At 57.0% G+C, this 27995-nt stretch overlaps 1 protein-coding gene and 1 long non-coding RNA gene across 4 annotated transcripts; one reads left to right on the top strand and one right to left on the bottom strand.

Annotated features, from left to right (window-relative positions):
• Positions 1 to 100: 100 nt before the first annotated feature.
• On the bottom strand, positions 101 to 26131 carry RADIL (Rap associating with DIL domain). Of its 3 annotated transcripts, none has more exons than XM_042798530.1 (16): positions 26056 to 26131; positions 21856 to 21960; positions 18163 to 18721; positions 12594 to 12919; positions 10852 to 11517; positions 10644 to 10681; positions 9418 to 9578; positions 8674 to 8786; positions 7536 to 7773; positions 6801 to 6973; positions 6358 to 6508; positions 5821 to 6011; positions 4567 to 4960; positions 4124 to 4263; positions 3194 to 3333; positions 101 to 2590 (listed from the first exon to the last, which is right to left on the bottom strand). In XM_042798530.1, exons 2-16 carry the CDS (start codon positions 21889 to 21891, stop codon positions 2485 to 2487), a joined length of 3432 nt encoding a protein of 1143 aa, XP_042654464.1. In that variant the 5' UTR covers positions 21892 to 21960; positions 26056 to 26131; the 3' UTR covers positions 101 to 2484. The 3 variants fall into 3 exon arrangements, with proteins under 3 accessions (XP_042654464.1, XP_042654463.1, XP_042654465.1); XM_042798529.1 differs by having other exon boundaries at positions 101 to 2585; XM_042798531.1 differs by lacking the exons at positions 21856 to 21960; positions 26056 to 26131 and adding an exon at positions 13767 to 13797 and having other exon boundaries at positions 101 to 2585; positions 18163 to 18308.
• On the top strand, positions 13804 to 23554 carry LOC122153967. The gene is made up of 3 exons (XR_006165853.1): positions 13804 to 17439; positions 21680 to 21798; positions 21913 to 23554. It is a non-coding gene; the product is annotated as an uncharacterized LOC122153967 (long non-coding RNA).
• Positions 26132 to 27995: the final 1864 nt, after the last annotated feature.

The following is a 27995-nucleotide window of genomic DNA, read 5'->3' as shown; positions in this document are numbered from 1 at the left end:
GATGGCAGAAGTGACTTCATGAAGTCTGCTCCGAGCCCTTACCGCTCTTCTGTCTTACCATCAGAATGAACATGTCGAGATCCAAAAGACAGCTACCAGATGGGAGCTTAGAGAGGTTTATTGATCCAGTTTATTGTTGACACCAAAAGCATTTCTTAATATACATCAGCCCCGTGTTAAACAGGCGCCATGCTGTGTTCTGTATCTGCATGAGACGTTTATACACATTCGAGCTGTACAGTATTAACAAATGGGGGAAGTAAATACCTCCCACTGCTCCTCCCAGGAGAAGCAAGCCCTCATGCACACTAGTAAATAGCAGGGTTTACTTACAGTCTGTTTCAATATCTGACTGCACTGTGAGCAACATACTGCTCTGGGGCTGTTTCCCACCTCCTGGGGAGCCTGGAGACTCAGGCTCAGGGGGGAGCAAAGGGTTGCGTTGGTACCACTGGAACTTGCCAGGGTGCAGCCCCAGTACTGTCCAGTGCAAAACAAGCCTCACCCGAGGCTTGGCTCTCAGGCAGAGGCGAGTAGGGAGTGCGTGCAGTTTGCCCAGGGGCTCTAGGCAGCCCCTTTGCTGCCCTCCAAACCTGCTGATCTCCATGGAGGACGACAGGCCAACATACCTACCTGATCAAAGCCAAGTGAATCCCCCAGGAGCCCAAACCCCTTTGCTCACCTGCCTGGTACAGCTGTGTCAGGGGCAGGAGGGACGCAGTGGTCCAGGCCCTGCTGAGGCAGCACCCCAGGCCAGTTGGTGTGAGCATGGTCTAGCAGAGGAGCAAGGCACTAGTGTCTTGGTGAAGGTGCATTGTCCATCCTACCCTAGAAAAGGCAGGCCAGTCTGCATTGAAATCCAGTAGCAGAGTGTTTCCCCTGCATGGATTATTTTGACATCTCTCTCCTTCTGCAAAGTGCAAGACTGAGCACAGAAACCAAAACTACAGCAGTGAGGTTTCATTAAGGCCAACGCTGTTAAGCATCCTGTTTTTAGTGTCACAATCCTTGGAGCACTGTTGAACTGCTGCGTGAACATCTGATTTGCTGCCAGAGCCATGCTGGTTTAAGTGCAGGGTGTGATGTAGGACTTTGCAGCAGGCTGTTTTAATAGGGTTCAGCTAAACCAGCTCTGATATCTGCCTCTATGTGGAAATCAGGTCGGGTTTATCCCATTAATGTTGCTAAAAGCACGGGGAGGACTTGGCAAGCAGGAGGCTGGGTGTGCAGGGGACGGGCCAGCCGCATGATGGAGCTGCCACCTCAGCTCTCCTGACACCGTTGCTTTTGGCAGCAGATAACAGAGCTGTTTCTGGGACATTCAAGACTGACCTTCCAAAGGGAGCCTCTGCTGCACGTCACCATGTCAGCAGCACGCGCTTCTGAGGTGCTCTGAGCTGGGTAGGAAACAGGAGACCTTACAATAGCCTGGCAAAGCTGGAGGGGTCGGACCAGGACATGGTGCCAGGGCATCGTTTGTCTGCCCAGGCTAGTGTCAGCCACAGCTGGGGGCTGGCACCGCACGCTGCCGGGCTCGCTCAGGTTCCTGGTGGCACAAACCCACCATTCCCAGCTCACAGGGACCAGCACAGAAGCACTAAGCCATAGCCCCTTGGAGAGGGCAACAGCTCCTGTGTGGGGAAATTCTCTGCTGTGAATGCCTCGTGCTGCTGGGTCAGTCCTGGGGGCCTTCTGCCAGGATCACGGTGCCAAAGCTGGGCAATAAATCTGCATGAGCGAGGGCGAGAGAGTCCTTTTCTTCAAGGAGCTCTCCCCAGGACTCAGGGAACTGCTGGTGGTGTCACCCCTTTGCTGTACCTGCTTCCCATCCCAAAGCAGGGCTGGGGTGGTGTGACTGCAGCCCTGCAGCAGGAACACATCTGACTTAAGGTATGGCACCAGAGAACTTAGCTCCTAGCAATGCATCCTGCTTTGGCATCCTGCTCCTGGGTGCTTGTGCTGCCTTTACCACCCCCCAGAGCTGGGCACCGTTTTCCAGCCCAATGTGCCAACGCTTCAGGTAGCCACTGCCACAGTGAAGCCCAGGCCTGCCCCACGTGTTAATCTTTAAATCCGAAAGGTGTTTCAAGCCTTCTGCCTGCCAGCATGAAAGATCACGCAGGGCTGCCAGCTTAGGGGAATGGAGGAGCCTGCCTACAGTCCCCATGGGGGGATCGTCCCCATCCTGCCCCCTGCCAGAGGGGGTGAAGGACCAGGAAAACTCCTGAGAAGGATGACACAGGGTATAAAGTGAGGCCCAGCAATGGATCAGGAATGATGATCCCACCCAGTGCAGTGGGAGAAGCGTGCACCACCCTTGCGTGTCCCTTCATCTGCTGCAGCGCACAGGCAGGATGTCAAAAAGCAAATCGAAGGTAGTTGTGGAGTCCTGGTCCTCCCTCTCGTACTCCAGGCTCCCCAAGGTCAGCCTTAACCAGAGCTGCACCTGCAAGCTGCTGCAGAAGGCCCCTCATCCCACAAGGACTAGGAGGAAGAGGAGCTGGAACTGATTTTTTTGGCTATTTCGATGTCCGACTTGGCAACCAGAAACCGCAGCTTCTTCCCTCTGGAGCGGATAAGGTCCACTGCACTGCGGAGAGCGGCAACAGGAAGAGAAGTGAATTCTGGCTCCCCCGCAGGCTGGCAGCCCCCCAGGAGCCTGCCAGGTCACGGGAGTTTGCAAAAACACCTGCACCCTCTGCTCTGCGCCCGCTCAGTCTTACAAGCAGGGTCTGTTTCTCTTCTGCCCGCAGCTTTACGGGGAGAGCCTGGTCTCCACGCAAGCGCTGCCAGGATGAGGGCAAATGAGCCCTGAGCTGCTGTTACCCCATGGGCTCTGCCTCGGACAGGCAGGCAGGGCACGAGCTGCCCCATCCCGGGGCCTGTGAGAGGAAGCCTGGGCTGGGATGGGGCTGGAGCAGCTCTGACTTGCTGAGCTCCACCTCTGGAGCTCTCATTTATTTCCCAGATATGTTCTCCAGCTTTTGTTCCCTGATCCTTCTTCCAAACCCCTTTCCAGTCGCTCCTCTCTCTGCGGCTTGCCCTTACCGCAGCACCCTCTGCATTGTTGGCCAGGACTGTAGCAGCAGGGACTTGGAGACCCTGTGCAGCTTTTTCCTGCAAAACAGCTGAAAACCTGGGCTTGAGCAGTAACCCCCACAGTGCCGACACTGGACTGGGCCCACCGACTCACCTTTGGTAGTCCGCCCCGATGAGACTGGTGCCATTGACAGCCAGGATGCGGTCCCCGATGGAGAGCCTGCCGTCAGCGGCCGCGGGGCTGTCCTCGATTAGGGTGCGGATGTAGATCCCCGGGGAGCAGAGGAGAGTGTGCTGTTGGCGGGGGAAAGCGGTGAGTGACCAGCCAGGAGACACCAAAGGTTTGTGGTCCCGAAGGGCTGCGCGGCCCAGGCAGGGTGACAGCTCATAGCGGGTGCCTGCAGCCCCGGGGGGACCCTGGAGGTGCTGGGAGCAGTGTCACTAATAGGACCAAGAAGAAAATGCAAACCTGAAGTGGCTTATCAATTTATACACAGAAAGAAGAGGTGGGGGCAATCTTTTCTTGTTCGGTTTAATTAAAAGTAACCTGCAGCCATCTTGGGACGGGAGCTCTTTGCTCATGGCTGTCCCCAGGGCTCGGTGATGGCCTGTTTCCTACTGACTAATGCACTGCTGTGAAAGGCCACTTAGTAAGATGATCCACCGCACTAAAACAGATTGCAGCGCCACCTTATGCAAGGAGTGCCATCGCTGGCAGAGCTGTTCTGGCACCCCACAAGCCTCCCTGCTCCCCTCCGCTTCCCTCGCTACCCACTGAAGGGTGGAGGAAAGACCTCAGCTGAGTCATTTTCCTTCCACAAGAGAGCTGAGCCTGTTTGCTCTCTCCAGCTGCAGGACAGCTGTGATGGGCTTTGCATGCACGGCACGGTGACCCAGGAGCAGATATCTGCTCCTCGCAAAAAATCACTCTGTGCTTCCTTTTTCTCAGGAGAAGCAGCCTAGCTCCCATGAGAAGCCATTAGCTTCTTTGCTGGCTTTTCTTGGGGTATAAAACATGTCCCACGTGTCCCACTCCAGCTATTCGGAGGACACTGGCCCTGTCCCACGATCGGTGAGAACTCACCAAGCCGTCGATCAGCCCCATCCCCAGCCCGATGGGTCCTCTCTCCAGCTCCACCACAAAGACGTAGCAGAAGTCATCGGTGGCAGAGCTGCGGCTGGAAGACTCTGGCGTGGGGTAGTCATAGGGGGTCGGTGAGCATCCTGGCAGCGGAGAGACCAGCTTACTTCTCTGGCATCACCCAAACCCAGCCTCACAACCTCCCACAGAAAGCTGCCCCCCCCCATACCCCGTCAAAGCCGGCCTCGGGTAGCCCCAGGGCTGGTGTTCTGCCAGGGCAGGAGCTGGATGAGATGCTTCATTTGCTCTCACCTGCTTTGTCCAAGCACTGACAAGTCCCTGCAGGAACCGTGTGTACGGGCAGGACTGCACAGGAGAATGGCAGCAAACACCCTCGTGCCCCAATCCTGCACCCCCCAAAGCAGGGCAGCGCCAGCTTTCGGTACCTTCGGGGGTGCTGCCTTTGGTGCCATTCATCCCGTTCCTCCGGGGGTCCTGCAGCCCCTTGCTGATGCCTTGTGGGGACTCCAGGCTCCCCGAGTCGAAATTCAGGGGGGTGGTGGGTGGCGTCAGCAGGCAGGAGGGGTCTGTGGGCACCGTGCCGGCCTTGGGGGCTGGTCCTCTGCCCAGGTGCAGCTGCTGGAGCTTCTCCTGGAGCTGGGGCTCACTGGTGGGGTGCTCACAGGGGCAGCCATTGGTGGCCAGGCAGAGCGGGGGGCTCCCCTCCGGCTCGGCGCAGCCCCCCAGGGAGCCGTAGTCTTCCTGGGTGATGGTGGTCCCCAGGGCAGCAGCCGGGCTCTCGCTCACCTCCAGGACATCTGGCGTTGTGCATGCCTCTTTCTTAAGAAGGAGAAAAACACTCTGTGCCTCCCCCTCCCTCCCCCTGGCATGTGCTTTTTACACCCTACCTGCATCCCACCACCTTGTCTGTTTTGCAGGCAGGATTGCTGTGGCTCCAGCCAAAGCCTTGGCAATTCGGACACCACCAGGGCTTGTCCTGGCTTCCCAGCACAGCTCCCGTATCTCAGTTTTGTGGCCAGGGCTGTGCTGGGGATGCTCACAGCCAGCCAGGAAGGGGACTCCTGGTCCTCTCCCTGCTGGGGATCCCATTGGAGGGGGACACACAGCTCCTCTTGTGGCCCCAGAGCTGGGTGATGTGGCCCCAGGGTGACCGGAGGAGGTAGCTGTGCCTGTGGGTGCTGCAGTTGATGGGGACAAGGCAGGAGGGGAGAAAGGGACCTGCTGGAGGGACATCCTCCCCAGGGAGCTGGAGGCAAATGACAGCTGATCTTAGCACCCACAGCACATCTTGCCCTCCCGGTGCTTTATAGGCATTAGCTAATTAGTGCTTTTGTGCAAGCCTGACCGGCTACACAAGCAGGTTGCAGGGCAGGGAGGGCAGTGGAATGCGCAGGGAGAAGGGGAGCGCTGCCTGCAGGCATCCCCCCTTCCTCCCCCCTCCCCACTAACGAGATTGGTGGGACGCGCCTGTCCTTCCAGCTCACCTTCCCGCACCCCCCAGGCTGGGGGATTAGCAGTGCTAATCCTTCCAGCAGTTCTACATGAGGGCATCACCGCAGTTTCAGGCTGTGGGCGAGGGCAGCAAGACCTTAGCACTGGGCTTGGAGGGGCTCCAGAGGGACCCGAGACCCTCCTCCCCACCCAGGCGAGGAACAGCCCCTCCATGGGGTACAGGCTACCTTTTGGGGTGCTGAGCCTGGCCCCTCACTGGTGTGGGGGCTTTTGCTCTGCAGGCTCCAGAGGAAGTGGCGGATGTAAAGGAGGTGCCTGTAGATGTTGTCATCCAAGGTCTCCACCTCCAGGTCCACTTTGAAGCCCCCGCTGGGCAGGATGATGGGTGGGTGGTTGTCGAAGGACTCCAGCATCTCATCTGAAAGGCAGAGGGAAGGAGGCTAGCACTGGCCCGGGCTGCACCCCGCTCCTGCCTCCCAGCTCTCCGCCACGTGCAGTTTCCCAGCCAGGACTGGGGACACGGTGAGCTGCGAGGCAGCAGCATCCCTCACTTGGGAACACAGAAAGAGCCCCAAGCCCTTCTGAGTGCGCTTTGCATCCTTTGAAATATCCCAAACACGGGGCCATGGTTATTTCTGATCGCTGCAGTTACTACAGGAGCCTCAGGGAGGGGACGGGAATTGCCTGTTTGGTTTGTACATAAAAACCTCGGAGGGAGCCTGTGGGTGACCGGAGCAGCGCTGAGCGCAAAGCCAGGGGCTCACCGGGCTGGAAAGTGGCTGGGCTCTCCTCCTCACCGGGCTGCCACGCTGCGATGCAGCCCACATCCATCACCTCCTGGCACTGGCTCAGCACCCGGTGGAGCTGCGCGGGGCTCAGCGCCGGGAACTCGGCACGCAGGGACGGCCAGGTCATCTGAGCGAGGAGACAGAGCGGGGGGCGAACGGGAAAGGTAAGGTGCTGTTTTCTCCATGGAGCAGGGGCTCACGAGGGAGATGGGAGGGAGAGGCCGGGCAAGATGGAGTGAACCTCAGCATCCCTTACTCAGTACTGCCCACCCACACGCCCACCACCCCGGGAAGGTACAACTAGTGACAGGTAGCAGAAGAAGGGACATATCACTGCAGGGACCCCCCAAACGCCGAGCGGGGTCTCTCCTGCCCGTGCCCATCCCAATGCCGCGAGCCCCAGGCTGGGTATCCCTCACCTGCACCAGCTGGGAGCCGGGCATGGCCAGCAGATTGGCCACGCTGGCGAGTTTGGCGAAGAACTGTTGGGCGAGCTGCTCGAAGCCGGCACCGCGCAGCCACTCCAGGAGTAGCCGCACGCTGGCCCGCAGCTTCACCCCCTGCGACCAGTGGAAGCAACCGAGAGAAGAGCCTGCGGAGGCAGAGCATCCCTCAACACATGTCGAGGAACAGCCCCCCCTCAGCCTTTGGCTGGAGCCCAGCCCCTGCCCCAGGGCAGCAAAATAATTCCAGGTTAATGACCCCAGCATCCTATAGCTGTAACTCCTGGTGGTGGCTGGACCTTGCCCGGCAATAACAGCAAGACGTGGGGCTGCTGTGTTAATGAGGGCTAACGAGCAGCTCAGTTACAAAGCAGGCTGCAGCAGTTTATTGAGGAGCTGCCTCTCCGAACTGCTCTCGGCCTCTTCTGCTCAGGCTCAGACGGGCAGCGCTCCTGTAGGGGCTGAGGCATGGGGCACTTGGGGGGTTAAAGCCCTCCTGGGAATGGGGACCCTGGAGACAGAAGCTGAGCCTGTGCTTGGTCTCCTCATAACAGTGCCAAGACCCACCTGTTTCCAGCCCCCTTCAAGCTGCTTGAAGCCCCCTCCCTCCTGTACCCCCCGAGATGGCACTGGGATGGACTGGAAGGTCTCCCAAAGGGCTGGTCCCCTACGGGTTACCCAGTCCAGGCTGGGTGTTTGAGGGGGACTAACCCTTATCCAGGAGCTGGTTGAAGAGCAGCGTGTTGGAGAAGAAGAAGAGGTAGGCGAACATCTGGGAGGTGATCTCCGGGTGCACTTCGTACTGGCGGAGCAGGTCGAGCACTGCCTGGTAGATGAGTACGACCCTGCGGAGCTCCTCGGGCAGCGGCGGAGACGCCCGCCAGCTCTCCCTGCAGTCATTCTGGAAGGGGTTGCACTCCAGCAGGGCAGGGAGCGACACGTACAGACACTGCAGAGAGAGTGGCAAGTTCGCAGCAGACTAATTTTCTTTTTTTTTTTTTTTTTTTGCATGAGCCAAACCCTTCCAACTCCCTCACCTCCGCAAGCTGAGCAAACCCTGCTGGCGCTGCTCTGGCAAGGGGCTGATCCTGCTTAACCCCTGCCTGGATGCAACCTGATGTTGCATGAGTGTTTAAAAAAAAAAAAAAAGAATGTGTCTGTCGCTTTTAGCAGTTGGAGGTGACAGCATGGGACAGCTCAGCTAAAGGGATCAGAAAAATGATCTGAACCAGGGCAGCAGCCAATCGGTTGGGCACAAGGGCGAAAGAAAAACCAGGGTTGATGGGGATGACCTTTCCCTGTTGCTTAAATGGGAGAGCAGCACCGAGCACCCACCTCTGCCGAGGCTAAGGGGGAGGTGAGGGTGCTGGGGGAGGAGGGTGCCGCTCCGGCAGAGCAGCCCAGGAGCAACCCCCGTGTCCCCGTCCCGCACACAGCGGCCTTTCTCCTGCCTCACACTGCCCGCTCTGTTCCCCGCTCCCGATGCCACCCGGCTCTCGCGGTCCAACGGCGACGGTCCAGGGGCTCCTTTCCATCACGCCCTGAATCACACCATTATGCCGCGCGGGCCGGAGCCAAGCAGCTCTCCCCAAATGCCTCCCCCAAGCCGCTGCACTGCAGGCAGGGAAACACGCTGCAGTAACTCGATACATCTCCTGGGCTGCAACCAAAAATCGGGGCATTTCAGCCCAAAGGAAAACACCTCGGTGCGACGCAACTGCCAAAGAGTAAAAGCTAAAAAAAAAAAAAAACAACAAAAAAAACCAACTCCCTGCGCAGCCCAAGAGCGCTGCTGGGGATACTCGTGCTGGCCCCGTGGGATGCTGCTGCCCTCCCCGGGAGCACGTACCTTGGAGATGTAGTAGACGCACTGCTGGAAGCTGTACATGATCACCTCCTCCAGCACCGTCATCGCCTCCTCGCTGGCTGTGATGGTCGAGGAGAACAGAGACTCCTTGGAGCCTACAGGGTGGAGAGGAGGATGGGGGAGCAAACCTGCAGCAGCAAGGTGGCCCGAATTCACTGCTCCCCAAATCCCCGGGGTGGGGGGTTATTAGTGGCATCGCCACCCTGGCATCCCCCCAACAGGGGCAAAGAGGCTCCTCTCGTCCCAGAGCCCCCACCTGCACCTCCCACAGCTCACAACACCGCTGGCAGCACAGCGTGGTGGCCTCTGCCCTGTCCCTCCAAGAGCCTCTCTGACCTATGAATGTTTTTTACTAATTTTTTTTTTTTTTTTTTTTTTTGCTGCATTAACACGAGGTTCAGCAGTGAGCAAATCTGCAAGGCTGCCTGCAAACCCAGGTGCAGCCGAGGGGCAGAAAGCCACCCTCGAGGCATTAACTGCAAACTGGAAAGGGGAGCTTTAGCTGCCAACACAACACAACCGGCCCTGAATCCAAGCAGCACCACTGCACAATGCGAGGCTGCTCCTCCCACACAGATTACCCCAGCCTGCTAATGAGGATTATGGAGGGGTTGGAGGAATTAAAGGAGCATTTTGAGGGGCACTGGCCGCTGTTTGCAGCTGGGGGTTAGCAGAGCAAAGTCGCTCTGGCTGGAGAAGCAAGCAAGGTGCTGCATCGAGCCCTACCTCTGACGTCCAGCTCCTCCTCCATGCTCTGGATGTAGGTGGGTGATTTCTGCTGGATGAAGTAGAGGACCTCGATGGCATTGGCCATCCAGAAGAGGATGTGCTGCAGGTCCGGGAGAAGGTCTGTGATGGTGAAGTGGGACAGGGTGGTGGGGTCCTGGCTAGGGAGACACAGCGGGTGTTACAGCTGCTGTTCCTCGGCATCCCCACTCAAGTTTTTGGGGAGAAAACAGTCATCCTGGGGCAATGCCAGGAAAGCATTTGTATGCCCTCACCCCCAAGCCCAGCACCATCTTTAGGAAGACCCTTTACAAGCAAAAAGCTGATGGTTCCTGCTCTGTGGGATGACAAAGGGGACCCTGCAGGGACTGGGCTGGCTGAGGGCTACCTGGCCTTTGGGGGGTGCTGCTTTTGGGGGGAGACTCCCCCCAGTACAGCTGAAATGCAGTAAATACTCCTGGCTGAAGAGCAGCTCTCCCCTAGAAGTATGTGCTGTTCCTGCCAGCTCTGGACGGTTAAACCCAGCCCGCCCACACTGGGCCGTTCAGAAATAAAACAAAATAAATAAAAAGCATCTGGGAAGTTTCTCAGCTGCTGAACTGCTTTTTCCTGCTGTAGGAAAGGCCTGGGAAGCATCCTCGGAGCTGGTCCTAAAGGAGAGCTCACAGCAAACGCCAACAGTTTCTCCAGATGCTGCTTTGGAGCCTGGATCATGTAAATGGCTGGGGAGCCAGCGCCCCGCACCACTGTGATGGCCCCAAAGTGGTGCTCCCCACCCTGGGACACCCTCTGCCACCACCCCTGGATGCACACATTCAACGCCAGCCCTGTCCCTGCTCCACAGAGGGGGCTTCAGCATGAACGGGGTGAGACCCGGTGCCAGGGCCATCTTTGCCGTGTGCCTGGGGGATGTTGAAGCCACATGTGCAAAGCCTTGGCCAGGTCTTGCATTGGAGAAGACCCCAGAGCTGCTGCAGGTCCTATTCCACCTCAAGCTCGCCTGCTTTTCCACGGGTTCCCAAGCAGGGGCCTCGCAAGCACTGTGCTGAAAGGACTAGAGAGCTGAATGCATGGAATTTAGTAGGAAACTTCAGCATGCATTGGTGCCATCAGGCTGGGAGGGTGGTTTTAGCCAGCCATAGAATCCTTTCACTCATGGAGGAAGAGCTGGGTTGAATTCTTCTTGTTTTGGGGCAAAAGAAGGAAGGGTGGCAGGTCGCACTTACTGCTGGGACTGCTTTTCAGCCAGCTCCCGTGTCCGTTCCTGGGCAGGGAGAAAAGGGGAAAGCAAAATGAAAACCAGTGGGACGGAGTAGCACGAGCACCACCCCAACCAGCACCTGCTGCTGGGGCCGGCCAGGTTGGGGGAAGCCCCCAGGGAGGGTCCAGCAACATCCCCACCCCACCAACACCCCCGTCCCACCGCTGACTGACCCACACCGTCCTCTGGATCATTTTGGCCGCTTTGAGCAGCAGCTGCCCGAAGTCTCCCGGCTCAAAGCTGGTGGCCGAGTGCTGGATGCAGAGGCAGAGCAGGAAGGCGGGGGTCAGCTTGTGGTCGTCCCCCCCCGGCTCGATCAGGGTCATGATGCGCCGCAGGAGCAAGTCCTCAGCCGCTGGCTCGAACTCCAGCAGCAGTTTTCTGCGGGGTGCCCTGGAGCCACCGGCGGGCGAGGGTCTCCGCTTCTTGGCGGCAGGGTCCCTCTCCTTCAGCAGGCTGCCACACGCCCCGCAGACGGGGGGGCCCTCGGGGACGGCGGGGTGCAGGGCTCGCAGCCTCAGCAGTGTCTGCGCCGGCAGCGGCTGCGCCTTCATGGGGTCCTTGTAGAGGAGCAGGTAATAGAGACCGAGGGAGAGGAGGTCCCCGTGCCGCAGCACGACCGTCCGGGCCACCTTGGTGAAGTTGACGGAGATGCCAGCGCCGACGATGGGCTCCAGCACCAGTTTCTCCTCCCAGCGATGCCGGGAAGGTTGGAGCTTCCTGATGGTGCAGTGCAGGGGCAAGATGTCAGGGGCCGACAGGCTGATGCTGGGCTTGCTCGCCTGCGTCCTCTGGCCCACCGTGTGCTGCTCGCGGTTCAGCAGGTAAACCAGGCTGTCCTGCCAAGCGGGGAGATGCAGCATGAACAGGGGAGGGGGGTGGGGGAGAAGGGACCCTCCTCCCTGCAGTGCGGTGGGTGCTGCAGCCTCCTGCCATCCCCTGGCTGCCCACTCTCTTGCTGCACCTTTGCAGAGCCACGTTTCCCTCTTTATTTTCCTCGCTGCTGAGCAGGACAGCAGCAATACTTGCTTTGGGCACGTTAATAAATGGGCACAATAAGTTTGGGTGTGCAGTAAATGGGGATGCTTTGGGCAGAAGGAGCCCTCCCTCCACCTCGCATCCCTCCACACCCTCCCCCCCCACCTTTCCCACAGCTGCTTTTCCTTCCCACTTTCTCCCCCCAGACTGAAGGATGCCTGCATCCCCCTGTCCAGGGAAGGACAGTGGGACCCCAGTCAGAGCAGCCACTCCCTGCCCTGCCATCCCCCCCAGCCTGCCCGCACACCCCGCGGCAGCTCACATAACCACCCCGTGCCTCAGTTTCCCCAGCTGTACTAACGGGATGGCTGCAGACAGGTAAGGGCTGCAGTGCCAGTGTCACCCTACCAGAAAGATTGGAACAGCCAGATACTCAACGGGGACAAAGTAGCCATTAACTACAAGAGCCGTCCCAGTCCCTTCCAGTTCCCCAAGTGCCTCCAGCACTGGGGAGCAGGGGCTCCCAGACGCGCTGTCTCCTTGCTGCCTCTCATTACGTTTGCCACTAATGAAGCAGCCAGACAGGGGACGGAGCAGTTCAGCCATCACCCACAAAACCGGGGCCAGGGCAGGGATGCTGCTCCGGGGGCTTTCCCTGCCTCCCTCTAGGGCTTTGCCCGGGGTGTGTGTGTGGGGGGGGGGGGGGGTCTTGGGTCCCGTTTCTGCGCCCTCCCGTGCTTGGGGACAAGGCTGCAAGTCCCAAGCTGGCACGGCTCGTTTTCTAAAGGATGCTCTTCCGCACCATGCCCCCCCCACACACACACACCCCCACCCCCCCAAAAAACCACCCCAGCAGCTCCAGCCATGCAAGCAGCCCCTCTTCCCGGGGAGGGGGGTGCGAGGCGGGGGGTGAGCAAAGAGGCGGTGCGGTGCTTACATGCTGCTGGCTGTAGCCCTGCAGGAGCAGGAGGTGCGGGGACTGGTAGAGGGAATACCGCATGCTGCTGCTGCTGCCGCTGCCGCCGCTCCGCGCCGCCGCCGGGCTGCCGGGCAGGGTGGAGCAATGCCGCTGGAACCGCTCCCCGCTCCCGGGCCCGTTCCCGCTCCCGGGCCCGCTCCCGGCCCGCCGAACCGGGTTGCCCAGGCTGGTTTCGCTGAGGCTGCGCCGCAAAGCTGAAGCGGGGGGGGGGCCGAGGCGCTCAGCTCCCGGCCGGGCCCCCCGCGCCCGGTGCCGCTGTAGTTTCCGCGCTTGGGCGTTGATGCCTGCGGGGATGGGGATGGGGGGGGGGGGGGTGTGTGTGTGAGGGGGGTGAGCAGTGTTCAGCCCCCCGCCAACCCCCCTCCTCCTCCTCGGGACCCCCGCAGCTGTAGCACCCCACATCTGGAGGGCTGCTGCGGCGAGGATGGAGCAGCTTAACCTCACCCCCCGCCTTCCAGGACCGTGCACCCTCCCTGAGCTGATGTCCCCCGGTCCCTTGCCCTCCCCGAAGGGTGACACCAAGACACCGATGCGGAGAGTTTTGTGCCCCAATGACACCGCCAGAAAAGGGGGTGCCCCAAACCTCCCTGGCCCCTAAACCCCACTGACCAGGGGGCAGCCGGGCTGGGCTCAGCATCTGCAGCATCCTCTACCTGCCTCGGCCACACTGTCAGGGCCAGGGCAGGAGGAGGGGGAAGAGGAAATCTGTGCTAAAAATTTATCTCGATCTTTGCAAAAAAAAAAAAAAAAAATAAAAAATAAAAAAAAAGCTTTCAGACCTTCAGCACTCAGTGGCCAGCAGCAAGTGGGAGCTGCAGGGAGCCCCCCCGTTCCCCCCAGGCATCAGCCAGGCATAGGAGCTGCGAGCTGCAGTGGAGCCTGCCCGCCTGCCGCAGGAGCAAGCTTTAATTAACTTCTCCCGAGCATCAGTCTGGGCAGAGCTGCCCGCAAGATGAGTGGGAGCTGGAGTGAATGAATAGGCCTGGCCGAGCCTATAAAAACAGCCCCTCGTGTGGCAGCCCCAGCCCCGGGGCGGGGGGGAGGTCCCCACAGGTCCCTCTGTGCTGCAAGCGTGGCTCAAACTCTGCAGAAGAAATAAGAAATTGTGCGTCCAATGACAGATGCTCGTACCTTGGGTGGGCAGACTCCTGGGAGCAGGTCGCTGGCATTCAGGGAGGACGAAGAGAGGGGAAAAAAAAAAAAAAAAACCAAACTAAAGCTTGCGGGAACAGCACTGCACTGGTGTCAGTGCAGCACGAAGCCAGAGCCCCTCTCACAGCTCAGCCGATCAGCGAGCAGGCTTTGGCCAGCGAGATTTGGGGACAGCCAGCGGGATTTGGGGAAGGCAGAGCAGAGAGCTTAGTGCCCAGGGCTGCTTAAAGAGACACTCACAAGCTCAGACCCAAAAAAAAAAAAAGTAATCTGCCTTATTTGGTGAGGAATGGGCTGCTGGTTCTGAAATACATTTTTTTGTTTGTTTGTTTTAAATCAAGCTCTCCTTTGCTGGGAAAATTAAAGAGATGGGCATGAGGAGGGGGGTGGGAGAGGGAGAAAATAGCCCCTGCTGTTTACATGCCTTGGGATTAGGGCAAGGCATGGCCAAGCCACCCCGAGCGGTCCAGTGCCCCGCGTCCTTCTTAAAAAGGCAATTGGCCCTGCTCACGTCCCCATCACGGCCAGCGGCACGGCACGCCTGCGTCCTGCAGATGTGAAATCTGGGGTGTGCAACAAGCCTGCCCGGGCAGGAGCACAGCCCAAGCTGTGCCGCTGGGGATGCCAAAGGCCACCCCAAATGTGTCTGCAGGAGGCCTTAGCTCCCCCCAGGAGTCCCGTTCCCAACCCACAGCATGAAGATGAGCCAAAGGGATGAAGGACGGCCGGGGCGATGCAGGTCCCAGCTCGGCCCATGGGAGCAGAGGAGGAGAGGGGCCGGATCCTGGGGAGCAGCTACTGCTTGGAGCTCCCTGCACAGGGACAGAGCAGGGGCTGCTGGGACTGGGGTCCCACTTCCCAGAGAGACACGCCATCACCGGTCCCTTATCTAGGGAAAAGGAAGTTTCTGTGTTTATTTGGTGTAGAAAAAGCTGCTTTTTTACTGCCAATCGAACCCCTGTCCCAGGCTCCCCGCTAACCCCAGAGCTGTGCTGGAAAGATAAACACAGCTCTTTTCCTGAGCATAACAAAGTCCCTCCATAAACTGGGTTCATTTTTTTTCAGTCCTCTGGTACTGTTTTCTCCTCCTGGGCGCACGCAGGTTATCCCACCCAAAACGCTGCACGAGTATCTCCGACGCAGTGCGGCCAGGGCAGAGCCGGCAGCTGCTGAAGCCCCATGGCAAATGTGGATGGGAACGGGGCAGGATCGCTCCCCATCCCTTAGGGAATGCTGGGCACCCCAGGCAGGGGCACCGCGTCCCCCCAGCCAGCATTCACCAGACCCCACCGAGCTGCTGCCTCTAAACCTGCCCTGCATCCCCCGGGGGGAAACCTGCCGGTTGTGGTGCCTGGGATCTTGGCTAGAATCTGCCTCTTTTACAGCCTAGGAAAGAGGTTCCCTTTTCCTGGCTAAGAAATAAATCAGTCAGTAAATAACTCCACAGGCGCCAGGAAAGAATAAATGCTTTGAATTTACCCAGGAGGGGCTAACGCTGGGCTAGTCCTTCCTAAATGTAATTGCTACGCAGACCCTGCAGGGAATCCTCCCTAGATGCAGTCGTGCTAAGGTAAAATCAAAGCCAGAGCCTCAAAGGTACCTGACAGAGCATCTTTTAATGCAATAGTCTTAACTCCCAAGTTTCTTGAGGTGTGTGTGTGATTCAGCCTCCAGCCTCCCAGGGAAGCCCCAGCAATCTCAGGACACAGCACAGAATTGGACTGGTTTGGAAGATGAACGCCATAAAGGTGCCGAGTGCTGCACCCCTGTCCCAGCACCCTCCAGTTTGTGGGTGTTTTCCCCAGATGCTCCAAACTGCTGTCTTATCACCCCCCCAAAGGAGCAGGGCCAGGGGTAGCAGCGAGAGAGGGCATTTGCCTCGTTTACTGCAGAGATGCTCTACCTGTGCTGCTAATTAGTGGCATGAGGAGTGACTGCCCTTCTCGCCAGTGTGAAGCAGCTAATAAACTAATTAAGATAATGGATAACTGAGCAGATAAAACTCTTAAGCTATTTACTAACAGGCCGTAGATGGGTGTGGAGCCTTTCCTCCAGCCAGCAGCTCAGCAGCAGGGTGGGCAGTGATGCTCCAGCCTGTGTGACACCAGTGGTCCCAGTCCTGCCACTCCATCGATGCCCTGTGTGGGTAAGGGCCCTGCAGGTATTTACCTGGGGAACCTGCTTTGCAGCATCCCTGTTTTTTGTGTATGTTGGTTTTTTTTTCTGTTTGGTTGTATTTTTTTCTTCCCCAGGGAACTGCAAGCCCAAAGTCCCTTTATTTTTTGCACAGATGCTCCATTTTCCACACCAGTGCCCCATGACCCTGGGCAGGCAGCCGATGCTCAGCAAGGGGACCTCTGCCAGCTTGACCACGGTGACACGGGTGACCCTGGTGGGGGGTACTCACAGTCAGTCCCCCTCACACCAGGAATTTTGTGTCTTTTGGGGGATGCTGAATGAGGGGGAAGCAGCTGCCTCCCCCAGACATAATGCATCACTCCCGTTCATATCAGCTTGTGGGTGGGGAAGTGTGGTCCCAGCCCCACAGCATCCCTCCGGGCAGTGCCATCAGCATGGGGTGAGATGGGTGACAGAGCCCTTGGTGCCACCCAAAGAAAGGGCTGCAGGAGTGAGATTTTAACAGGAAAAACAAACAAGGGCTGTGTAGTCTGGGGAGCAGACAGCCTAAGCAAACGTGGGTGTAGGTTTTCTGTCTCGGAAGAGCTTGGTCAGCTATGGAAAATGCCCAAAGGTTAAAAAAAAAAAAAAAAGGAGAATTTCCACCACCCCACCCAGGAGCGTTGAAACAAATGAAGTGATATCTACATTGAAAGCATAGCGGGCTTCTTTCCAGAATTAGGGCACGTGATCCCGCCAGGAACTGCTCCTCCATCAGAAATCACCAAGGGGTGCTGAGCCCAGGCCAGCCCAGAGCCTGCTGCTCCCCTACCCTGTGTGGGAGCCTTACCCTCCCCACGGCTGCCAGCCCATCCACCATCCAGGTCACGGGTGGGAACGCTGCTTCCTGCATCCGAGGGGGAGTATTTGAGACTGAGAGTTGCTGTGACCTTGGGCTCAGGCAGGGAGCTGCCACGTGGCCCTCCCCACCGTGTGCTATAACCGTTGCACTTGGCTCTTGCCCTTTCCTCTGTTCAAAAGAACCTGGGTTTAGTCACCGCTCTCCCAAAGTGTTTAAGCTCTCTGATCCCAGCTGGAGAAAGAGCCAAAGAGAAACAACGCAAGCAACCCCCAAAGCTGCCAACTCCACCCTCAGATTTTGGGGCATCCAGGCAAAATTGCAATTGCAAATTGCAGCCGATGGGGCTCCAGCAGTCTCTGCTCTCCCTTGGACTGCCCATGGCTGGTTTCTTTCACGCCACGTGCCTGGGCTCCTTCCAGCCCTCCTTAGAGCAGATGGGAAAGGAGCCCCATCCCCGCTGGTGTGGGACAGGTTGGGCCATTTGTTCTGCTGCTGGTGGGGGGAACCTTGACTCTTGTTTGTTGAGCTCCCGGGGTAATCCTGCATCCTTTTTAGGACATCTTTGACAATCACAACCCTTTCCTACAGGTGGGAGGAACAACTCTGTGCCCATCCCAGCAAAACGCCCTGGCTGACACCTCCAGAGCCTGATCCAGACCCTTCTGTCAGCAGGTCAGACCCACCAAGGGCATCGTGCAATTAAAAATCTAATTTTAAACCTTTCCACCCCCAAACTTGTGGGGCTTTTATCTGAGGGTGGGAGGAAGAAAGCTTCATTACTCCATGCTGGGGTCATTTATTAACCTGCTAGTTCCTAATGATGCACTTACCTCTGCCTGCCAGCCCTGGACCCACTCAGGCACCTTTGTAGGGGCTCTCCCACCCTACCGTTGCTCTCCCTTCATTAGCTTTTCATTTTGCTTAATTGCTCCTGCAGATTTGCCCTGGGTGTCTGGCCTGGGGGATGTCCAGGGGGGAGATGGCGGTGCAAAGGAGCAGGGCAGTGCTCTGCTAGGCATGAAGCTGCGCTGAAGCACAGAACACCTCAATGCTGGTTCACAGTGATGGGAAGAGCAGGCAACACTGTTGGTCTTGCCTGCTGCTACCCAGCTGCAAGTGAGGATTTGGTATGAACCCCTAGACCGGCTGGGGTAAATATTTGAGGTTGCAGGTACCAAATTTCTGCAGCAGAGCACAGGGTACCAACTCTACCCAGGACCTTGCAGGTAAAATGTGGCTACCCTCCCACTTGCACACCCCCGCTGCCCTGTGCCCAAAACCCATGCAAAAGCTGCTGGTGTGGGGTGCATCTCCCGCAGGCAGCTCGAGGAGGGGGGGGGGGGGGGGGTGTCACATCTCCCCGGACCCTCTCCCTGCGTCGCACCCGGCTCTGACCTGCAGTGGTGGTGTCCACATCCCTGGCTGCCAGCTCCTCCACCTCTGCCCTCTTGCGCAGCTCCAGCCGTCGCGAGAAGCCCTCCCTGGGCTTCCAGAGGTCCTGGATGAGCAGCGGCTTCTCGTGATCTCCCAGGACCCTCAGTCCCTCCGTCTGCCACCTCTTCTCGGGGCCCTCGAACCTCCCGATGACATCGCACAGGGCGTACTGCCCGGCGCTGAGCTGGCTCAGCCCATAGCGCTCCAGGGCTTCCTTCACCAGCTCCCGCGCGCCCGAGCTGCCCGTCGCCAGCACGCTCTTGTAGTTGGTGCCTGCGCAGATGTTTCCCCCAAAGATCTTCAGGACGCCGGGGGCCGAGAGCTGGGTGGAAAGCTCGGCTGGGTCATCCTCACAGGCTGCTGGGGAAGCGGAGGCTGAGCTCCGGTCCTTGTAGCTCAGCGTCCGGTACAAGACTTGGGAGAAAATCCGGCTCTGGCGCTTCAACCGGTTCTTGGATGGTGGAGCCATGGTGGAGGAGGACCCATAAAACATCGTGCGTGAGGTCGTCATGGGGCGCAGCTGGGCAGGGAAGAGAAAAAAGGGGAAGGTCAGTGGTTTGGAAGGCGGATGTGCAGCAGGGAAGAGCAAGCAGGAACCGGCTGGTGGCCGCGGAGGAGCCACTGTCACCTCCAACGTGGAAAGGGACAGCAGCGAGGGAAGGTCATTTCCCTCGTGTGACCCAAAACACCATCAGCCAAGCTCAGCCGGGCTCTTTGGCATCAGCACGGTTACCCCAGGATGGATTTGTCCCTGAAAACATAGCCCAGAGCAGCCCCAAATTTCTCCATTGTGTATATTAAGAGGTGCCTCTTGCCCAAGCAACCTGCAGTGGAGGGACAACAGGGCCTGTCCTGGTCAGGAGCCAAGGCGTCAGGAGTTACTTTCACTAATGAGTTTATGGAGCAATCCCATTTTTTTAGAAGTGAAACAGAAAGCTCAAGTGCAAATGCAATCACTCTGAGGTCACCGCTAAATGCTTTTGCTCACCGAGAGGCACAGGGTGAAAATGGGCTTTAATTAGCCTTTCTAAAATTGTCCTGACTCTGGCAAATCTCTTGGCTGTTGTTAGTTTGTGGATGATATTAAAGCACGCAGTTGGCATTGCTGACGACACTGCCCTTGTCACGTTCGCCGGGACAGGGCTGCTCGGCACCGACAGCGACCGGAGAAGTGGCCACAGCCATTCAACAGCTCCCGGTGCACCTGGGTCCCCAGGAACTGGCTGGAAACCACGATGCTCTTCTGGCTTTAGGCAGATAGCGGTCCTGCCCGATGTCACTGCCGACACCTGGGGCCAGCTTTGAATTCACATCCTGGATGCACAAACACCCAGCGCTTGCTTGGCGCTGATAATGCCACCAGCTGCACCACAAACCACTGGCGGGGCAGGTCCAGAATGAGAACTCGAGCATTTCTGATTCGGACAGGATGGGGATTTCTCCTCCCCTCCAGATTTACAACGTGCAGCCTGCATGCAGCGAACAGGCACAGGCAGGGGGTCGGTGCATACACAGAGGACCCCCAAAACATCCCATCCACAGCTCTCAGAGCGCTTTGATGCAGCAATCGGCATGATCCAGCCGTGCATGGCCAGGGAGATGAGGGGTGCCAGCAGCTTTCTGTATCTGCAGCCCCGTCTCGCTTGGGCAGGATCCCACCACCGGAGCAAATCCAGTGCTATCGGGCAGAATGATGTCGGCCCTGGAAAGCCTCCAATCCACCATCTAATTCAGGAAGAAAAAGCGTCCCTGCTGCTAATGGAAGAGGTCACCTTCTAACCCAGAAACAGCCTCCCTGCTGTGCACGAAGGGTTTCTGCAGGGTGTACATCTCCTCAGCCCAGGACCAGAGGCTCACTGAACGCTGCAGCCGGGGAAACTGAGGCACCAGCAAGCACTAAGGCTGCAGGACGTGCCTGGGAGCTGTGTGATCCTGCGATGCTGCCCTTTCCACCTTCCCAGCTCCACCAGGCCTGTGAAAGTGCTGGGGTTCATCCGTCCTCCCAAACCGCTGGCTGGGAAAGCGAGGGTGCAGCGGCCGTGCGGGTGCTGCAGGGCGGGGCGGGGAGCTGGCAGCTGCTGAAACTGGACTTAGCCATCAGCCTGGAAAGCAGAGCTTAAAATCTTGTGTTTTGTACCCTGCCAGGCAATCACTGGCCCCAGGAGTTTAACCGCAACTCGCTGGGTTTGGGGAAAGTTGTTCCTGCCTTCCACCTTGCAACTAGAGAAACTGAGGCAGGGATGGGGTTAAAGCTACAGCTGCCCCCATGGTGCTGCTCTTCCCCCAGCCTGGCCTGGAGCTGTTGATCCCACTGGGGACTTCCCTTCGTGTCTGCTGTGTGACATCTCCTGGGAGTGCCAGGGTGAACCCGACCTGGGGAGCAGGTCAGGGCACCGGCAGACAGTCAGGTTCAAGAACTGCTTCCCCAGGCTGCCAGCATGGCCCCGCCAGCCCTCATTAACATCCACCAGAAGAAAAACTACCCCAGTGTCCCTACAAGACCTTGCCATCAAGGATGCAAAACACAAAACTTTGTCATCAAATCACTGTTCTCAGTTCACAGATTTAATCTCCTCCGCCCTGAACCACCTCCAGCACAAAGGGAAACCTTTTAACATCTGATGGTGGTAAAATAATTCCTCCAAGCCCACATCAGACAGAGACACCATCCTCACTTCTCGCAGGTCCCTGCCTGGTTTTGAATATGTTATTTATAGCTCAGCTATTTTCCTGCTCTTTCTATCAAACACAGCTTCTACAGCGTGCAAAGGCATTTCACAGGGAAAAATTATGAAGCCTGGACTGAGAGAAGCTTCTAGCCTAGTCACCCTGTTATTCAACATCTGGAGCAACACCGGTGGGATTTCACCAGGTACCAGCACAGGCCACCTGAGAAATAGCAGCTTTATCCCAAACATAGAGTAATGCAAGGTCTTAATCCCCTCGAGGACTTGAATGGATGAGATAAGATGATAACGAGATGTGCTCTTCCCACATCCGTGTGCTCAGGCACGCCCGGCCACCTCCGAGGAGGCTGAAGAGAAAACCACAGTACATGCGATGCTGTTGGGTCCTGCTGCAAGAGCAGGGGACTCTCCAGCTGGACCCAGCTGCCTGGGGACAAGCTGGCAAGGACATTAACTATTCGGGCACACCAGCTCCTGGACCCCCCCCTCCCCAGCCCGGGCGAGCCCCCTCCTCGCTGCAGACAGCCCGGCTCCCGGCCACGCCGGCGCAGCTGTGCGCTGCTGGAGGACACATGCCTGCAGCTACGGAAGCATGACCCAGACTTTCCAAAGAGTCCCTTTCTTCAGCATTCAGCGGCATCTCTGCTACAATTCAGTAATTAGCCAAAAGCCTGTGATTGCCTCCCAGCGGGAACGTCTGTAAGGTATCCTCCACCTCCTCTCACACTGTGCCTGGCCACACCAAAACCTGCTATTTCCCTCAGCCAGCACTGTCTGTGTTTATTCTGCAGAGCTATGACAAATGCTTTTGGTATTCACATGGTCACCACATGTCCTTCCATCACCACAACCGACTCTGCAACCGCCGGGGACTTTCCTGCTGGCTCTCAAGTTCCTGCTCCTACCAGGGGTGAGCTACTCCTTCCCGCTTCCCCCCAGCCAGCGCCCATGCAAAGCCTCCCCTTACCTTGCCATCCTTGTCATGTGCCTTTTCTCCTTCCATTCATCCCTTTTCTCAAAACAGGCCTTCCCCCCCGTCGTACATCATCCTGGGCGGGCGTCCGTTGTGCCTCTGCAAGAGGAAGAGGAGGAACAGTCCTGGGCTGCTCACAGACATCGGCCACTCACAGTGTGGTGGCTTTGGAGGTATTGGAGATTCTGGGACTCTGCCCCTGATGTGCATCGTGTTTGCATGCAAGCTACTAAGTCCCATATATATCCCCTATAGCTCAGCATCTCACTATATTCCCCCTGCCTCAAACCAAACAGCCTAAGCTCTGTCTGCAGGTGAGAGCTGTTGATGCCTGGGATGGAGGGGGCACATCACCCACGGGGGAGTGTGGCTGGTGACACGTGTGTTCGCACATGTTCATCCAGCCACAGCCCATGGATGGAGAAGACCAGCCTGGCCCCAAGCTCAGGCTCCACAGCAGCCCTGGGGGGAGACGGAGCAAACCCAGCCACGGCAATGCCCACCAACAGCATCTACCCCATCACAGAGAGACAGGGAGAGAGCAGATATAGGAAAATAAACTCTCTCAGAAAGGAAAGGCAAAGGGGAGAAGATGCAACCAGAAGCAACCCCATATCCTTTATCTCCTTCTCCCAAGCACATGTGTCCCCAGGGATGCCAGGCTGGGGACCCTCTTGCCCATGGGTGGATGATGAGTCCTGGACCAGCTCCTTCCCCCCGCAGCCATGGCACACTGGGATGCTCCCCAAGATTTGTTTTTCCTGAAGGTCAGTCTATTTTCCTGGATGTTGAGGACAGCCACCAAGCACTGTCTGCTCACCCACCCTGCACAGATCTGCGACCCCTGGTAACTGAAAGAGAAAAGAAGCATCTGCAAAACGCCTGCGGTGATTTCACGGTGTTTTCCCAGAAAGAGCTGGCGGGGCACAAGAAATACTCTTTTCCGTTCTGCCATGACTGAAGACAAATGCGCCATCTAATTAAATCACCTAATCAGGGCCTCTTTGGGGGTTCAGCCCAGCCCCTCTTGCTGGCCCCAGCTCTGGGGCTACAGGAGAAACTTTCCACAAGGCAACAGGTCGTGATGTGAAAGGCAAAGAGATGCTGAACCCACCTCTGCCTCTCCTCGTTTCTTCCAATGATTAATTGTTCCCGCCGGTTAAATATTTATGCCTTATTTCCAACGTGTCTGGCTTTGGCTGCCAGACATTGATTCCTGTCATGCTTTTCTCTGCTCAATTAACGAGCTTTTGGCTAACGTATTTTCTCATCTGCAAGAGTATTTAGATGCTTTAATCAAGCCCCCCTTGTTCCTCTTTGATTTATGAGTAGGCTAACTGGATGGCCATCTCCTCTCTCCCCATCAGGCATTTTCTGCAGCCCCTTGGTCCCTTCCCCTCCTGCCAAGATGGAGAGACTGGGTTTGTCCATTGTAAGACCAATTTCAATTCTCATAGTGCCCTGACCAAAAATGCAAATAACTGCTATTTTTTTTCCAGAACAAAATTGCCCGTTACCCTGAAAATTTTCGATTCTCCAGCACAGAAATTGGGACAGACACACAGCCACCCCCCAGGCAGCTCCCGCTGGAGGAGGGAGCTGGTGAGCCCCTGAGCTGCCTCTCCCAGCATCTGCGAGCAGCTTCTGGTGAGAATTTATCATCCAGATTAGGGACAGGAAAACACGCACAACTCCGGTTATTATTTTTGGGCGCAAAAAAATTTCCATTCTCCATTCTGCTCCAGTCAGAATGCCTTTCACTTGCCCAGTTTACTGTCCAGATTTGTACAAACTAGTAACAATGTGCTGCTCTGGGTCAGCCTCAGTTTTTTTCAGAAATCATTTCTATCTCCTTTCAGATTAGTGATAAAAGCACTGAAACACTGAGGGCATGCTACCAGCTAGCAGTGCCCAGCAGTGATAATCTCCTCTGATAACTGCCTTTGAAACGGATCAGGTTTATTTAATACCAGCTTTCTCAACACTGTATAATGTCAGCTCTAAAGACTGGACTGGACTGACTTTTTCAATATTGGAAAGTGCAGATTTTTACAAGAATTCCACCTCATATAACTCAAATGCTTCACAAAAGTGTATTACAGCCAGAGAGTCACGTCTTCTGTCAGAGGCTAGAATCATTTCTACTTACCAGGAGTTATTTTCCATATAGCCACGTTGGATGGCAGGAATTTATTCCTGGTGCTGAAGTCTTTAATCAATTAAAGCCTGAGCCAGGTTTCTCCCTCTTCTCCCTGGGGGGATGCTATCAAGCCAATCAATCTGTAGCTACCAGGTCATCCTATTCCCTTTTGGGAAGAGCAGCAACACTATTAAAACACTTTTTAATCTTCTGGAATGTCCCCAGGGCTTGTCCCAGCACAGGCATAGCTCTGCATGGATGGGTGGTGAGATTTCAGCTACAGTCTACAGTCATCCCAGAATGACAACCAGAAAAGCCATTTCCCCAGATCTCTATTTGAAAATTTTCCCCTTTATTTTTTTTTTTCCCTTTCTTTTTGGACAAAACCCACTCACGTTGCAGCCTCGGTCTAATGGCAATGACCGCAGCCTGGATGCTGCGAGCAGAGGGAGAGGCCACTCCGGCACTGCAATGTGGAACAAATTATAACTCAGAGAGCAAAGGAAATGAGAACACCCTGGACGCAGCGGCTTTGACGTGCGCTCCTCAGCTCCAAATCCTGCCCCTCTGCAGTTCCCATTCCCAAAGCCAAGGCTGCCGGGGCAGAGCCCAAACCCCTCCGTCCTGTATCAGAGCCCCCACTCCCTTCTGTTCGGGATGAAGCCTCCGCTTCAAAGCCCAGCCTCTTCTTCTGTGAGTTTTATCCATCTAATCTAGGGATGGATCGGAGGCTGATAATGTCAATGCCAGCCTTGGTGCCATCTTTAGTCGGATCAGAGCGGGTAAACTCCTTACTATGTTATTATTAGCAGGCACTCTGCAGTAGCACCCTGGACCCCACAGCTCAGGGAACCGTTCAAACAGAACGTAAAGACAGTTCTGGTCCTGCAAAGATGAACTAATAATTTGTCCTAAAGGCAGTTATCACTCCACAAACGGATTATAATGATTTGGGACCCAATCCTACAAGGACAACAGGGGTCCTTTTAGCATGTTTTCTTTTATTGCTTTTTTTTTTTTTTTATTCATTATTTTACAGAGTCTTTTGAGCTGCCAACGTGCATCAGCTCTCCGGTAATACACAAGTACAAATGCCAGCCCTCTGCCCAGGCAGCTCTATTCACATATACATGCAAGAAACATTTCACAAAGAGCATTTGCTTTCTGCTGCCTTCCAAGCAGCAGAGTCTCGCTAGGCTGCCTAATTATAAGATCTTAGCAATAATTTTTTTTCGAGCTATAATTAACTGATCCTGGAGAGCGCTGAAAATAAGCATTTTCCAAGCAAAGCATCAAACTCCCCTGAGTTTTTTCAGCTAAAGTTACAACTCAGCATGCAACTGCTCCAGCCTCACGGAGGAACAGACCACCCCGGCACCTCCCTGCCAAGGCCTGAGATGCCACGACAGTCACAAGCAGCTGAATACAGGTGAAATCGCGTGTGTGGAATAGCAGTGGGATCCCAAGGGGTGTGCAATGGGACAAGGATCCTAAAGGGGGGTGCAATGGGGAGAAGGACCCCAAGGGCTATGCAGTCAAGAGAAGGATCCCAAGGGATGTGCAGTGGGACAAGGACCCCCAGGGGACATGCAGTGGGGAGAAGGATCTCCAGGTGCCTGGCAGTGGGACGAGGATCCCGAAGTTCTGCGTCTCCCCAGCACAGCCCTGCCTGCCCGGTGCCGTTCAGGGCAGGCTGGGTCGCCAACGGCAACCGGACAAGCCTCAGCCCTCGCCGCCGCTTCCCTTCTGCCTCCCCTTTCCAAGGGGACGAGAAACAAACCTTCCCGTCCGAGCAGACGCGGGGACACACACACACTTGCTGGTCCCATCGCTGGGAGACGCTCCCGGGTGCGGGGGCTCAGCGCGGAGGGTGTTTCGGGGATGCTACGAGGGGGCTCCGCTTCCCTACCATCAGCGCCCACTCCCTCCCCCCCCCCCCCCAAAAAAAAACAAAAAAAAAAAAAAAAAAGGAATGGGGGTGTTGGTACCTCGGGTAGGGTCTGTCTTCACCAACCCCCGCCCTGCACACCCCCCCACCCGCCCTCGGTACTCACCGTGCGGGGCTCGGCGCGGCCCCCGGCGGCTGCAGCGCCCGGAGCCGCCGGGGCTGAGCGGCGCGTCCGGCCGCCGGGGCGGAGCGCGGCGGAGCGGCACTGCGGCGCCCCCTTGCGGCCGCCCGCCGCCACCGCCCCGCGCAGCGCCGAGCACCCCCGCGGCGCCCGTGGGAGGGGGGGTGGGATGGGGAACGGGCTGCCGCTTCCCACCGTTATAAACGGTCACGGCGCGACGTGGGCCCGATTCTGAGGGAGGGAGGGAGGGAGGCAGGCAGGGCTGCGCGGGCAGCGGCGAAACGGGTTTTGTCAAAAACAAGCTCCAAAGTCCCGGCCCTGCTGTGGCTGCGCGCAGGTTGGAATCGGGAAGGGATGGGTTGAGGCTGCGCCGGGGAGTTGTTCGGGACGAGGTGGCCGCTGACGCTCTGCTTCCCTCGCGTAAAAACTTTCCTTTTGGTTAAGTGGTTGTTTCTCTGCCTGGCGGTGCAGGGGGGTTGCGCTTTGGGTGGGAAGGTGGGTCTGGCACTCAGACACCCCCTGGGAATGACAGCGCAAAAGCAAAGCGAAGCCAGCGGGCTTCCCAGTTCAGCCCGATCACCAGCAACAAAGAAATTATGGGCAAGGTGGAAGTTGTAGGTCAGGTTTCGGGGTGAGTTCAGCTCCCCTCTGGAAGCAGGGAACCCTCCCTGGCCCTTGGGAAAAGCTGCTGAACGTCGCAGCCTGTGGGGATCTAGCCCCGGTGTAATTCCATTGGAGAGGTGCAAGGGAGAGGGCAGCCGGTGGGTGTGCAGAGCCTGGGGCAGGCAGTGCCGGCCGGCAGGCTCCGTGGATGGGGGCAAATTCTCCCTCTCCAAGAGGAGCCAGTGTCCGTGGGGAGCTGGTGGGCGATGGTGGGACAGTTTCCCCTCTGGGGTCCAGAGCGAGCAGCGCGTACCCTCTGCTCCGTCTGCCACGAATTTTCTTCCTCCCCAGATCTAGCATCCTTCCTCCCCTGCGGTGGCAGCCCCGGGGGCTCGACACATGTCAACCGCAGACTCAGCCACCGCGGGAGGGGAAAAGGCAGGGCCCGAGTGGGCGTGCAGGGTGGGTTCGCTGAGACCGCCTCGGTGAGATGCTGGCAAGCCCTTCGGCCAGCACCACCGAACACAAAGTCGCCCCTGCAAACTCACTTTTTTTTTTTTTTTTTTTTTAAGGAAACTCTGCAGCTTGGAGCTCAACCCATCCCCAACCTCCTGAATTTCCCAGTGCAGCTGGTGTGACGGGCGAAGTGGTGCTGGCCCCCCCGGCAAACCGAGCCAGCAGATGGCAATGCCATCCATGCACCGAGGTGAGCCAGAGCTCAGCCATCCATCGCCGTGAGCGGGGCCTCGCTGCAGCTGGTTGAGTGGCTCCTCCCCTCCCTGGGAAGCGATGCCATGTGGGGAAAGTCAGATAGAAAATGGGTTGATTTCCAGATGCTGCAGGAAAACCAATTTTGATTTAACAAGCAGGCAGCAGTGAGGTATCTTGAGTTTTTATTTCAATCCTACTCCACAGGAAACAATATTTGCTAGAGTTATCTTCCTTACATTTTTTTTTTTGACCCAATACTGTGTTAAATATAAAATACTGATTGAACAAGAACGGATATGAAACACACAAGATGCTAAAAAGGTCCCTCAAACCCTTCTCCACAGGCAACCTGAACATTACAGTCGTTTAAAATTAGTATAAAATAGAAGGACAATCTGATAACCTGCTCAGTGCTTCCCACCTTGCTTTGCAAGAGAAGGATTTAGGAAGCAAGAGAAGAGGGGGGACTTCTCAATTACAGAGAAGCCCACTCGGCCAATCTGGACTCAAGACAGGGTGGCAATGTCCCCACAGAGCTTGGCCACCCATTCCTGCCCGGGCATCTGCCCTGCCCTGGGTTTTCAGCAGGAGACTGAGATGAAGTGGTCTTG

The sequence above is a fragment of the Tyto alba genome, unplaced genomic scaffold (assembly GCF_018691265.1).
Source record: "Tyto alba isolate M040663 unplaced genomic scaffold, T.alba_DEE_v4.0 Super-Scaffold_28, whole genome shotgun sequence".
NCBI lineage: Eukaryota > Metazoa > Chordata > Aves > Strigiformes > Tytonidae > Tyto > Tyto alba.
Note: the sequence above shows the minus strand (reverse complement) of the source record. Positions and strands in the feature narration are given on the sequence as shown.

Excerpts from the sequence above, each read along its gene's own strand:
- RADIL (XM_042798529.1), bottom strand. The coding sequence starts at position 21,891 with ATGGAAGGAGAAAAGGCACATGACAAGGATGGCAAG. Across the intron at positions 10,682-10,851 it reads TGATCCAGAGGACGGTGTGG|GAACGGACACGGGAGCTGGC; the intron begins GTCAGTCAGCGG and ends CTCCCTGCCCAG. Across the intron at positions 6,974-7,535 it reads CAACCAGCTCCTGGATAAGG|GCTCTTCTCTCGGTTGCTTC; the intron begins GTTAGTCCCCCT and ends CTGCCTCCGCAG.